Source organism: Mobula birostris, chromosome 3 (genome assembly GCF_030028105.1).
Source record: "Mobula birostris isolate sMobBir1 chromosome 3, sMobBir1.hap1, whole genome shotgun sequence".
Lineage (NCBI taxonomy): Eukaryota > Metazoa > Chordata > Chondrichthyes > Myliobatiformes > Myliobatidae > Mobula > Mobula birostris.
The window spans coordinates 7,038,250-7,052,123 of NC_092372.1; the positions used below are offsets into that span (position 1 = coordinate 7,038,250).

Below are 13,874 nucleotides of genomic sequence, written 5' to 3' on the forward strand. Positions count from 1 at the left end.
TAGCAACCACATCCCGTAAATACCCAGTGCTCCAGGAACACCAACAGAAGCTCCAAAGACCTCACCTCTGGCAGAGAAAGGATCTAAGAGATGGCTACACCTGGAGACAAGAAAGACTGGCCCAGGACAGAGAAATCTGACAGCTGCTGTCGGTGGCCCATGCCCCAGTAGGGGTAATGAGCTTAAGACGACGACCGCCTGGTAATCCCGGTTCTTGGTCCAAAGTTCGAGCAAAAGAATCACCATCTGCTCATGGAGTCATCTGTCTTAATGGGCAGATCTGGTGAAGATGCATCATTTGTTGAATGTTTGGCAGCCCACAGACCCAAGCTCAAAAACTATAGGCCTTTATTTTAGATGCTGGAGTCCTATACCTTACAGCAATGGAATGAAAGCCATGAGTGTGTTCTAATGTCTGGTATGGTGGATCCACTGCACAGGATCAGGAAAACCTGCAGAAAGTTGTAAACTCCGTCAGCTCCACCATGAACACTAACCTCCCCAGCATTGAAGACACATTCAAAAGGTGATACTTCAGAAAAAATGGCATCCATCATTTAGGACCCCATCACCCAGGACATGCCCTCTTCTCATTGGTACCATCAAGGAGGAGGTACAGGATCCTGAAGACACACACTCAACAATTCAGCAACAGCTTCTTCCTCTCCACCATCAGATTTCTGAATGGACAATGAACCATGAACACTACCTCACTATTTTCCCTCAATTTTTGCACTACATATTTAATTTAAATATATATATATACTTACTGTAATTTATAGCTTTTTTTATGTATTGCAATGCATTGCTGCTGCAAAACAACATACTTCACGGTGTTTGCCAGTGACATTAAACCTGATTGAGTCTCTAGAATGATAAAAAGGCAGACCTGGTGAAGATACATCACTTGTTGAATGCTTGGCAGCCCATGGACCTATGCTCAAAATCTATAGGTCATTATTAGATACTAGTGTCCTATAACATAAGACCATAAGATATAGCAGCAGAATCAGGCCATTTGGCCCATCAAGTCTGCTCTATTTCATCATGGCTGATCCATTTTTCCCCTCAGCCCCAATCTCTTGCCTTACACCTGTATCCCTTCATGACCTGTCTAATCGAGAATCCATCAACTTCTGTCTTAAATACATAAAGACTTGGCCTCTACAGCTGCCTGTGGCAACGAATTCCACAGATTCACCACTCTTAAGAGAATGGTGGGTTAGCAAGAAATGAAGTGATTACATGATCATTATAATTATGAGACAGAGGATCAAATACTAAGTATTTTTTTAATATTAAGCCTGTAATTCCTCTGCTGCCCCCTTGCTACCATGCACCCTCCAATGCCCTGTGGTGCAGGGGGTGGGGGCACGATAACACCTACTTTGGGAAACACTGCCTTAGGGCAATGAACTGAGACCCATGAAAGTCCTGGGCATGGATCATGATATGGAGTACGCCAAAAAAGTTACAGATAGCTAACAAACCAAGGGAGAGTCAATGTGAGAACCAGCCCCAGTTTTCTGTAAGCAAGTGCCCAAGAAATTGACTATACTGAAATGAACATGTGCTTAGCTTACTCAGTGTCTTAACACATATTTTCAATGGGTCAAAACCTTCTCCAAAAAAGCAATTCCTGTGTCATTATATGGCAGGATATGTGAAACTGTTGGGATCCGAAGTCTCATCCAAGTGATTTTGACCATAACTGAAAACTTTTCTTTTTTGGGGTAACACACACAAAATGCTGGAGGAACTCAGCAGGACAGGCAACATCTATGGAAATGACATTTTGGGCTGAGACCCTTCATCAGGATGATGAGTTCCTCCAGCATTTTTTATGTGCTGCTCTGGATTTCCTGCATCTGCAGAATCTCATCTTTGCTTTTCTTTTTTGGGCGGCATGGTAGCGTAGCAGTCATATAACGCTATTACAGCGCCAGTCACCCAGCTTCAATTCCCAGCACTGTCTGTAAGGAGTTTGCACATCCTCCACATCTCAGTGTAACGCTATTACAGCGCCAGTCACCCAGCTTCAATTCCCGGCACTGTTTGCACATCATGCGGGTCTCCTCCAGGCACTCTGGTTCCCCTCCCACGTTCCAAAGACGTACCAGTTATTAGGTTAATTGGTCACATGGGTGTAAATAGATGCCTTGGGTTTGTTGGCCCAGAAGGGCCTGTTACTGTGCTGTACCTCTTTTAAAAAAAAAACTGGTTTGGAAAAGATCAGGGAGAAGTGGATAACAAGATCTCAAGTACTATGATATGCTGGTGAAGGAACAGTTTGAAAGAGTCTCTAAAGGCTTTCCTGCATCTCATACATTTGGATTTTGTCCTTTTCATGTGAATGTTCTGATGGCTCGATTAACTGTGCGCACCCTTTATATGCATGCTTGAAGCTCTTCCTGTAACCAGCGAGTCTGTATGGACTTTCTTCCATGTGCACAGCCTGATGCTGAAGATGAGGGGATGGGTTCTTGAAGCTCTTTCCACAGCCAATGCAGTGATGAGGACCGCTGCCTGTAATAATGGGGTGCGTCAGTGTGCTAGGGCCCTTGCACCCTCTGTCACAGATGGAACACAAATATGGTCTCTCCCCTCCATGCTGATATTTCACCATCCGAGCTGAGCATTGGTTGAACTTGAGCCGGCACGCGGAGCACTGATATGGCTTCTCACCGCCATGCAAATGTTTCGGGATGTGCGACAGACGGAACGTCTTGCTACAAAAGGTACACTTAGATAGCAGCTCTGGTGTAATTAGCCTCTTAGGTCTTCCCAAAATAGAATCCCTCTTGAATTCTTTCTTGTATTCCAGTGGGTTTTCCCCTGCGTGTGTGCAACGATGATTCACCAGATGGCGTGACAACTGGAACTTCTTCCCACAAGCAGCACATTTATATGGCCTCTTGTCAGTGTGTGTCCGCTGGTGCATCATTAACGAGGAGGACTGGCTGAATTCTTTCTTGCACGTCAGGCACTGATATGGCTTCTCTCCTGTGTGCGTGCGCTGGTGTGATAATAGATGGTGAGAGTAAGTGAACTCTTTCTCGCACATGTTGCATTTGAATGGCTTCTCGCCACTGTGAATGCGTTTGTGACGAGACAGATTTGATGAGTCGTTGAAACTCTTTTCACAGTCAGAGCATTTGAATGGCTTCTCTCCTGTGTGCGTAATCTCGTGTTTCCGGAGGCTGGATGGGTGATTAAAATCCTTCTCACAGACACTGCATTTGAAGGGCTTCTCGCCTGTATGTACTAGCAGGTGCAATTTGAGGTGTGAATACTTGTTAAAACTCTTGCCACACTCAGAACAAATGAAGAGCTTCTGTCCATTCCGGGAACGTTGCCGACGTTCTGACCCTTTGGAAACATTTGACGTGATCTCGTTTTTGGGCACCTCAGTTGCCTGAAGAGCCGGAGAATCTAGTTGCTGTGTGTCTTCCATTGGCACCTCCTAAAAGTACATCACAATTATTGCCTAGCATGTGGCTACATAGAATTTAAAACTTATATGGGCTACACTTTCAATTCCACAGAATAATCAAGAATCAAACAACAATGTAATGTAGTTACTGTAAGAGAACTATTCAGATCCATAACTCTTTGAAAGTGGTGTTACAGGTAGATAGGGCAATAAAGAAAGCTTTTGGCACACTGACCTTCATAAATCAAAGTACTGAGTACTGGAATTGGGATGTTTTGTTGAAGTTATATAAGCTGTTGCTGAGGCCTAATTTGGAGTACTGTGTGCAGTTTTGGTCACCTACCTACAGGAAAGATGCAAAGAAGATTGAAAGAGTGCAAAGAAAATTTTCAAGAATGTTGCCAGGACTTGAGTTACAGGGAAAGGTTGAACTTTATTCCCTAGAATACTTAGGACTTTATTCCCTAGAACGAAGAAAAATAAGGGGAGATTTGATGGAGGTAAATAAAATTATGAGGGGTATAGATAGGGTAAATGCAAATATGTCATTTTCAATGAGGTTGGGTGGGACTAGAGCTAGATGTCATAGATTAAGAGTGGCAGTTGAAACCTAAGGGGGAACTTCCTCACTCAGAGGGTGGTGCGAGTGTGGGACGAACTGCCAGCAGAAGTGGGTTCAATTTCAACATTGAAGAGAAATTGGATAGGTACATGGATGGGAGGGGTATAGCGGACTGCTATCTGGGTGCAGGTCAATGGGAACAGGTAGATTAATTGTTTGGCAGGGGCTAGAAGGGCTGAAGGGCCTGTTTCTGTGACTCCATGATGCAGACTCCATTGTTGATTGCTTTCTGTAAGAGTAATTCAGTTATCACATGCAGCTGCTCATTCCCATCTTTCCATTCGAACATCCAACGCCTTCCTCTCTGAAACCCAATTCAAGCACACTTCCACCACTCTTTAAGCAGGGCTATACATGTTGACCACACGGATCTGGTATGGTAGGCAGGTCCAGAAGGTTAGAACACACGATTCAGCCTCCCAGAAAGGGGCTGTTGGAAAGGGGGGGCTGCAGGGGTGAGGGACGGGGGGGGGCGCGCGGGAACGGAGGGGAGCGAGAGGGGGAGGAGACAGAGGGTGTGAGGGGGGAGGGAGGGGTGTTGAGGGGGTGGAGCGAGGGAGCGATGGAGGGAGTTTAAAGGCAGGGACGGAGAGGGCAGAGGGTCGAAGGTGTGCGGGGGGTTTGGACAGAGTGAATGAGGTTTGAAGGTAGGGACGGAGGTTTTTGAGGGGGTGGAGGCGGTTAAAATGGCGGCTCTGTAATGGGGTTCAGGCCGATGTCGGCCGGGCACTGACGCCTCTCCGATACCTCACGCACCCCTATGGGCAGTAAAACTATCGGGAACCACAGGGCCCCGGCTTGACCGGTGGCTCAGGGCCACAGCAGCCTGACTCACCCGGCTACAGCGCAGGAAAAGCCGGCGAACAGCCGCTCAGTCCGCCCCTCCACTTCCAACCGTGTCCAGAGGACGGCGGATCATACGCATGCGCATCCGGCTTTCGCTCCGTCAATGCAAGACTTTCCAAGGCGCCGAGCACTCTGGGTACAGCACGGTGCCATTGCTCCTCCCTGTTCACTTCGAGTTCCAGTGAAAGGTCGTTATAAAGGTGCTTTCTGACGAAAGTAAATCTGGCATTTTGTTCAGTGCATTTCTTCCGTTTCAACATCATGTTTGTCTGGCTGTTATATTTTATTCTGCACTCTGGTTCTATCTCAATGTATAATGTTTTGATCTGTATGAACAAGCTTTTCACTGTACCTTGGTACATGTGACGATAATAAAATTATACCAATTCCTTGCTGGGTTGGGGTGGGGACTATTAGGAACGTTGAGTTGGATGTCACCTAATCTACTTCAAAAGTTTCAAGGGTGCATTTAATGTCAGAGAAATGTATACAATATACACCCTGAAATGCTTTTTCTTCGCAACCATCCACAAAAACAGAGGAGTGCCCCCAAAGAATGAATGACAGTTAAATGTTAGAACCCCAAAGTCCCCCCACCAGCTCCCCTTCCTTCCACGCATAAGTGGCAGGAAGCAACAATCCCCTCTCCCCCCACCAGCAAAAGAAAAGCATTGGCACCCTTGCTTTATTCTTCTGACTTTGTGGCTAAGCACAGTTCCCATGCCATATTCAAGTTTGCTGACAATACCACTATTATAGGCAGAATCAAAGGTAGTGATGAATCAGCACATAGGAGGAAGATTGAAAATCTGGCTGAGTGGTTCCACAACAATGACCTCTTACTCAATGTCAGCAAGACCAAGGAGATGATTATTGACTTCAGGAGGAAGAAACCAGGAAACCAGAGGTCCACCAACCAGTCTTCATCAGAAGTTAAGAAGGTCAGCAACTTTAAATTCTTCACTGTTATCATTTCAAAGGATCTGTCTTGGGCCCAGCATGTAAGTGCTATTATGAAGAAAGCACCTCTACTTAGGAGTTTGTGAAAAGTCGGCATGACATCTAAAACTTTCAACAACCTCTATAGCCGTGTAGTGGAAAGTATGGAAACACTAATGTCCATGATCAGAAAATCCTACAACAAGGTAGTGGATACAGACAGTCCATCGGGGTAAAGCCCTCCCCACCATTGAGCTCATGAACAAGAAACGCTGTTGGAGGAAAGCAGCATCCATCATCAGGGACCTCCAGCATCCAGTATGCGCTCTCCTCGTTGTTGCCATCAGGAAGAAGGTACCTCAGAATTCAGACCACCAGGTTCAGGAACAGTCATTACTGTTCAGCCATCATTGAACCAACGGGGATAACTTCATTCAACTTCACTTACCCCATCACTCAAATGTTCCCACAACCTATGGACTCACTTTCAAGGACTCTTTATCTCATGCTCTTGATATCTATGTATCCATCTATCCATCTATCTATTTAGTTAGTTATTCTTCCTTTCTTTTTATATTTGCACATTGGATGAACGTCCAAATTGGTGCGGTCTTTCATTGATTCTATTATCGTTATTATTCTATTTTGGATTTATTGAGGATGCTCATAAGTAAATGAATCTCATGGTAGTATATGGTGACGTGTATTTTGATAATAAATTTACAGTGAACTTTGAGAATGGCAAAGTCAAGTTTATTGTACATGTACATAACAATAAAGAAGGTTCAATGAAAAATTAACTTGCAGCAGCATCACAAACCCATAGCATCTTGTTAGCAGTATTTACAAGAAAAACAAATTTTTATGGGAAAACACAATAGGAAAAAAAAGTCGACTTTAGCATAGGACATACAACAGTCCAGTGCAGTAGAAGTTGTACAGCACACAATGAAGTGACAAATTTTTAACCTACATTAAGATCAATCTACCCTTCCCTCCCTTGTAACTTCCATTCTTCTTTCACAAAATGATAGTGGGAGCATTTTGTAACAAAACCAGGCCCTTCAGCCCATCTAGTCTGAGTCAAACTACTGTTGTTCTGCCTAGTTCCATCGACTTGCACCAGGACCATAGTCCTCCATACCCCTCCCATCTACCTACTTAACCAAACTTTCCTTAAATGTTGAAATCAAACCTGTACCCACCACCCTCTGAATGAAAACTTTTCCCTCAGGTTCCCCTTAAATATTTCACCTTTCACTCTTAATCCATGACCTCCAGTTCTTATCTCAACCAACCTCAGTGAAAAAAAGCCTGCTTGCATTTACTCTGCCTATGTGTTACTGCCTGTCACACCACTGGTGTTTAGGTCAACAGTGAGGGGCTTCCTTCATCATGCCAGTAGCTTCCTCTCAGTTTTCACTGCTGTCAGGAATACCATTGAGCTCAGTTGTCGAAGGATTCTTCATTGCAATTTCTGTAACAATTCTGTACCAGTAAGGGTTGTCATCCCTGAGCTGAACCCCTGAACCCGGAGGACCAGTGGACCACACTTGGTCTGGACTCTATCCTTTGAACAGTTTAGCATGGGTGAACCTAACAAGAGCCAAAGAATAAAGCCCTGACTCCAGCCAATGTAGCTCTCCATGTATGACACACGCCTCCAAACCATAACCATGTTGTGCACCTCTTGGAGGTACCCTATCTATACCCCTCATAATTCTGTAAACCTCTATCAAATCTCCCCTCATTCTCCTACACTCCAGGGAATAAAGTTCTAACCTATTCAATCTTTCCCTGTAACTCAGGTCATCCATGTGCCTCTTTAAAAGTTTCTTAATGTTCCTAATGTATCACCACCCACGGCAGGATATTCCACATACCCTTTATTCTCTGAGTTAAAAAAACAAGCTCTGATATCCTCCCTATACTTTCCTTCAATCATCTTAAAATTATACCCTTGCATATTAGCCATTTCCACCTTGGGGAAAAGTCTCTTCCTGTACACACTATCAATGCCTCTTATCACCTTATACATCTCTATCAAGTCACCGCTCATCCTCCTGGAATTGCAATTATCATCATATGTGGATAGGGTCGTAAAGAAAGCTTTTGGCACATTGGACTTCATAAGTTAAAAGTATTGAGTACAGGAGATTGGATGTTATGTTGAAGCTGTATGAGACGTTGGTGAAGCTTAATCTGAAGTATTGTGTGCAGTTTTGGTCAACTGCCTACAGGAAAGATGCAAATAAGATTTAAAGAGTACAGAGAAAATTTACAAGGATGTTGCTGGGTCTGGAGGACCTGAGTTATAAGGAAATATTGAATAGGTTAGGACTTTATTCCTTAGAACCTAGGAGATTGAGAGGAGATTTGATGGAGGTACACAAAATTATGAGGGGTATAGATAGGGTAAATGCAAGCAGGCTTTTTTCACTGAGGTTGGTTGGGACTGCAACCAGAGGTTATGGGTTAAAGGTGAAAGGTGAAAAGTTCAAGGGGAACATGAGGGGAAACTTCTTCACTCAGAGGGTCATGAGAGTGTGGAACGAGCTGCCAGCACAAGTGGTGTATGTGAGCTTGATTTCAACATTTAAGGTATATGGGTGGAAGGAGTATGGAGAGCTATGGTCTGGGTAGAGGTCACAGAAACATAGAAAACATACAGCACAATACAGGCCCTTCGGCCCACAAAGCTGTGCCGAACATGTCCCTACCTTAGAACTACCTAGGCTTTACCCATAGCCCTCTATTTTTCGAAGCTCCATGTAGCCATCCAAATGGGACTAAGCAGTTTAAATGGCTTTGGCATAGGCTAGATGGGCTAAAGGGCCTGTTTCTGTGCTGTACTTTTCTGTGATTCTATATACCAAGGCACAGTGAAAAGCTTGTCTTGCATACTGTTCATACAGATCAGATCTTTACACAGTGCATTGAGGAAGAACAAGGTAAAACAATAACAGAATGCAGAATAAAGTGTAACAGCAACAGAGGGAGTGCAGTGCAGGCTGACAGTAAAGTCTGAAGTTCAAAGTAAATATATTATCAAAATACAGAGCATATATGTCAATGTTTTATATGTTCTGTGTTAATTAAATTATTAATTGAGGCTTTATAAGGCGTTGGTCAGATTGCTCTTGGAATATTGCGAACAGTTTTGGGCCCCTATATCTAAGAATGTACTGGCATTGGAGAGGGTCCAGATGAGGTTCACGCAAATGATTCCAGGACTGAAAGAGTAAATGTACGAGGTGTTTTTGGTGGCTCCTGACCTGAGTCACTGGAGTTTAGAAGAATGGGGGGGGGGGGGTGCGGATCTCATTGAAACCTATCAAATATTGAAAGGCCTAGATAGAGTGGATATTTCTTATCGAGGGGAAGTCTCGGACCAGAGGGGACAACCTCAAAAGAAAGAGACATACCTTGTGTCGTGTGAACGAAGTCACTGGAGATAAGCAGTCTCTTTATTCAACAAGTTAAGTCAGAGCAGGCATCATATTGAGACCACTTGCAGAGGAAAAAGGCCTGCTTGACCCAACACTACATGACATTTTATATTCTAAAGATCAAAGGACAATTTGGGACAATTCCATATTTATTATCCTTCCTGTAACGCGCTGTAAGAGTTCACTGCTAATGTAATGCGGATGGGTTTTTTTTGTAAATGTTCACTGCTGAAGTAACGGTTTCTCTGTAGCAGCAATGTTTGGGTTATGGCTGGAGATAACAGGACTATGGCTGCATGTTAGCCAACCAGGATTTTGTTGCCCTGTCTTGTGAACCTGGAAGCAGCTGATTTCATGAGCTTTTGCCTGAGGGAGAGAGAGAGATGAAGAGAGAAGACGCGAATGGAGGGAGTTGGTATACCACCAGACGGGATGGACTCGGAGCGAGGGTCTGAAAGGCAGCAACGATTGGAGGAGGTCAATGGGGACTGAACGACCTATGAGTGAGCCCCAACTTTGCGCACGGACTGTTTAATAAGATTTGGGCCCTTTTTCCTTTATATTTTGTTTCTCTACTAACCATATAGTCAAAGTAAGAGTTACAAAGCTTAATCGTTTAATCACATATTGTGTACCGTTTGTTATTTCGGGGTACTGATTCGTAACAGGGGACACATCGCGCAGAGTCCACCCAAATGAGATTTCTTAAGTTTGGCCGGGCAGGGGGTTATTACCCCCTATATTAAGCCGCTAGGCGAAGCGAGTGTTACATTCCTTTGAACCACACAGCTCCCTCACACACCCCCTTTGCACCCAAATAATGAATTTAAATCAGCATTGTCTGGTCTTCCAATGAACTGTTGTTCATGGTTTTAGCAACCCATTGTTCAGAGCTGTATTTTAGATTTAATCTTCACTTCATATTCGAATCTGAATACTGGTGGCTGGTGCTGAAGTTATTTGTGATATGTGCTAAACCCAAAAAATGCTCTACCAATGTTCATGCCATCAGGTGGAAACATTGGCTCTTTATTCCTCTCCTTAGATGCTGCCTGACCTGCTGAGTTCCTCCAGCATGTTATAGAAACATAGAAACATAGAAAATAGGTGCAGGAGTAGGCCATTCGGCCCTTTGAGCCTGCACCGCCATTCAGTATGATCATGGCTGATCATCCAACTCAGAACCCTGTACCAGCCTTCCCTCCATATCCCCTGATCCCTTTAGCCACAAGGGCCATATCTAACTCCCTCTTAAATATAACCAATGAACTGGCCTCAGCTGTTTCCTGTGACAGAGAATTCCACGGATTCACCACTCTCTGTGTGAAGAAATTTTTCCTAATCTCGGTCCTAAAAGGCTTCCCCTTTATCCTCAAACTGTGACCCCTCGTTATGTGTTGCCAGTGTTGCCAATGTTTCCAGCAATACCATCCTGTGTAATGGGATCCTGGATTTGCTCACTTGCAGACCCCAGTCAGTTCGGATTGGCAACATCTCCACAATCTCCTTCAGCATAGGTATACCACAAGGCTGTATGCTTAGCCCCCTGCTCTACTCACCTTACACTTATAACTGTGCGGCTAAGCCCAGCTGCGATGTCATATTCAAGTTTGCTGACAGCACCACTGTCGTTGGCCAAGTCAAAGATGGTGACGAATCAGCATATAGGAGGAAAATTGAAAATCTGGCTGAGTGGTGCCACAACAACAACCTCTTACTCATTGTCAGCAAGACCAAGGAGATGATTATTGACTTCAGGAGGAAGAGACCAGAGGTCCATGAGTCGTTCCTTCAGAAGACCAGAGCTGGTGAGGGTCAGCTTCTGGTGCTATGCTAGAATGTCCACAACTTATTAACCCTAACCCATACATCTTTTGGAATTGTGGGAAGAACCTGGAGCATCCGGAGGAAACCCACACAGTCATGGCCAGATTGTATAAACTCATTACTGACAGCGGCTGGAATTGAATACCAATCTTCCATTCACTGGCGTTGTATAGCTTTACACTAACCACCATGCTGCCGTGCCACCCATTCACAAGAAAAGCATAAATAGTTACTAGAAAGAACACAATTAGAACAAAGAAAACATTCATTACTGTGTAAAGTGATCAAAATGGTTATAGTATTGACATATTGAGTTTGTGATTAGGGTTGATTGAAGAATTCAGTGGTTAAAGAGAAGCAGCTGTTGTTCAACCCGGTGATGTGGGACCTCAGACTTCCGTACCTCTTGCCCATTGGCAGCAGCAAGAAGGTTTCATGGCCTGTATGGTGGGAATCTTTGATGATGGATATCTTAACTCAACCTCATTCTCCCTGATACTGAACTGAACACACAACCAATGGACTCACTTCCAAGGACTCTACATCTCATGTTCTCAATATTTATTGCTTATTTATATATTATTATTATTGTTTTTCCATTTGTATCTGTACAATTTTCTTATCTTTTACATGTTGATTGTTTGTCTATCCTGTTGATTCTATTGTGTTGCCTTTCGAGATATAGCACGGAATAGGTCCTTCAGCCCTTTGAACTGTGCCACCCTGCAACCTCGATTTAACCCTAATTTAATCACAGGACAATTTACAATGACCAATTAACCTGCCAACTGGTACGGCTTTGGACGGTGGGAGAAAACCAGGGCACCCAAAGGAAACCCACGCAATCCTGGTGAGAACGTACAAATTCCTTACAGACAGCAGCAGGAATTGAACCCAGGTCACTGGTAATGTAAAGTGTTCTGCTAACCACTACGCTACCGTGCCGTCTTATTTACTGTGAATGCTTGCAAGAAAATTCATCTCAGGGTTGTATATGATGACATATATATACTTTGATAATAAATTTACTTTGAACTCCGATATATTGCCTTCTTGAGGCAGCACTGACTGAAGATACCACCAAAGTCAGGGAGTGATGTGCCTGTGATGTATTGGGCAGAGTCCATTACTCTGCAGCTTCTTACATTCCTGCACAATCAAATTGCGTACCAGTCAGGATACTTCCAGCATCTGTAGAAGTTTGTTAAGAGTGTTCGGTGACAAAGTGAACCTCCTTAGCCTCCTATGACTTTGCCCTTCTTTTTGACTGTATCTGTGTGCTGGGCCAGGACAGGTTATCCAGCTGTAGGCATAAGGTGACTCTGAAAGGAAATGATGAAGTGGTGGTTGGGGGTGGGTTAGTGGGTGGAGGTGTTGATCAGCCTTACTGCCTGGGGAAAGTAACTGTTTTTGAGTCTGGCGGTCCTGGTGTGGATGCCATGCAGCCTCCTCCCTGATGGGAGTGGGACAGACAGTCCATGAGCAGGGTGGGTGGGATCCCTCATGATGTCACTGGCCCTTTTCCGGCACCTTTCTGTATCCACTGTGTATCCTTGATGGTGAGCAGGCTGGTGCCAATAATGCATTGGGCAGTGTTACCTACCTGCAGTCGAGCTTTCCTGTCTGCCACAGTGCAGTTTCTGTACCATGTAGTGATGCAGCTTGTGAGGATGCTCTCTACTGCAGATCCGTAGAATGACGTGAGTATAGATGGGCAAAGTCCAGCCAGTCATTTCCTGTGCAGATACATTTGAAAACCTTTTACAGGTTAGGTGTGGTTGAGAGCACAGTGTTGACTTTAACATGACAAACAGAGGGACAATGATACGTGGATTGCCAAATCCAAATACGAGTGTCTTACTTCAGCAGGTCAATGTATCTGATGGAAATAGGATAAGATTTTTATACCCAGGTGGCAGATTAGAAATGTGAGATCGATTACAGAACACTAAATTCCATTGTCAGGAGGTGTCACTACGATAATTGTCAAAAAATTCTAGGTAGTTTTCATAAACTCAGCCCAAAACATTGACTATTTATTCCTCTTCATAGATGCTGCCTGACCTGCTGAGATCTGCCTGCATTTTGTGTGTGTTACTCTAGGCAGGGGAATAGCTTTTAATTTAATGTGCTGAATGTTAGGATTGTTTAAAAGGGCTGTGAAAGGGGATTTAACAGCAATGAGATTGGGCATAAATTTGAAAGTAGCATTGTAGATTCAGTGCCTACTTTATCAGGTACAGGGTGAAACCTAGTGTGGGCTTCTGCTGCTGTAGCCCATCCACTTCAAGGTTCGAGGTGTTGTGTGTTCAGAGATGCTCTTCTGCACACCACTGTTGTAACATGATTACACAAGTTACTGTCACCTTCCTGCCAGCTTGAACCAATTTGGCCATTCTCCTCTGACCTCTTTCATTAACATGGCTTTTTCTCCCACAGAACTGATGCTCACTGGATATTGTTTTATTTTTTTGCACCATTCTCTGTAAACTGTACAGACTGTTGTGTGTGAAAATCCCAGGAGATCAGCAGATTCTGAAATACTCAAACCACCCCATCTGGCACCAACAATCATCCCATGGTCAAGGTCACATTCCTTCCCCATTCTGATGTTTCATCTGAACAACAACTGAACTTCTTGAACTTGTCTGTATGCTTTTATGCATTGAGTTGCTGCCACAATGATTGGCTGAGTAAATTATTTGTATTAACAAGTGTACAGGCACACCTAATGAAGTGTGAATAGGTAATAAAAGTT

At 44.0% G+C, this 13,874-nt stretch overlaps 1 protein-coding gene across 1 annotated transcript; it reads right to left on the reverse strand.

Annotated features, from left to right (window-relative positions):
* Positions 1-331: 331 nt before the first annotated feature.
* LOC140194879 (uncharacterized) lies at positions 332-4,958 on the reverse strand. The gene is made up of 2 exons (XM_072252180.1): positions 4,891-4,958; positions 332-3,463 (listed from the first exon to the last, which is right to left on the reverse strand). The coding sequence occupies exon 2, from the start codon at positions 3,452-3,454 to the stop codon at positions 2,303-2,305; it is 1,152 nt and encodes a 383-aa protein (XP_072108281.1). The 5' UTR covers positions 3,455-3,463; positions 4,891-4,958; the 3' UTR covers positions 332-2,302.
* Positions 4,959-13,874: the final 8,916 nt, after the last annotated feature.

Excerpts from the sequence above, each read along its gene's own strand:
- LOC140194879 (XM_072252180.1), bottom strand. The coding sequence starts at position 3,454 with ATGGAAGACACACAGCAACTAGATTCTCCGGCTCTTCAGGCAACTGAG.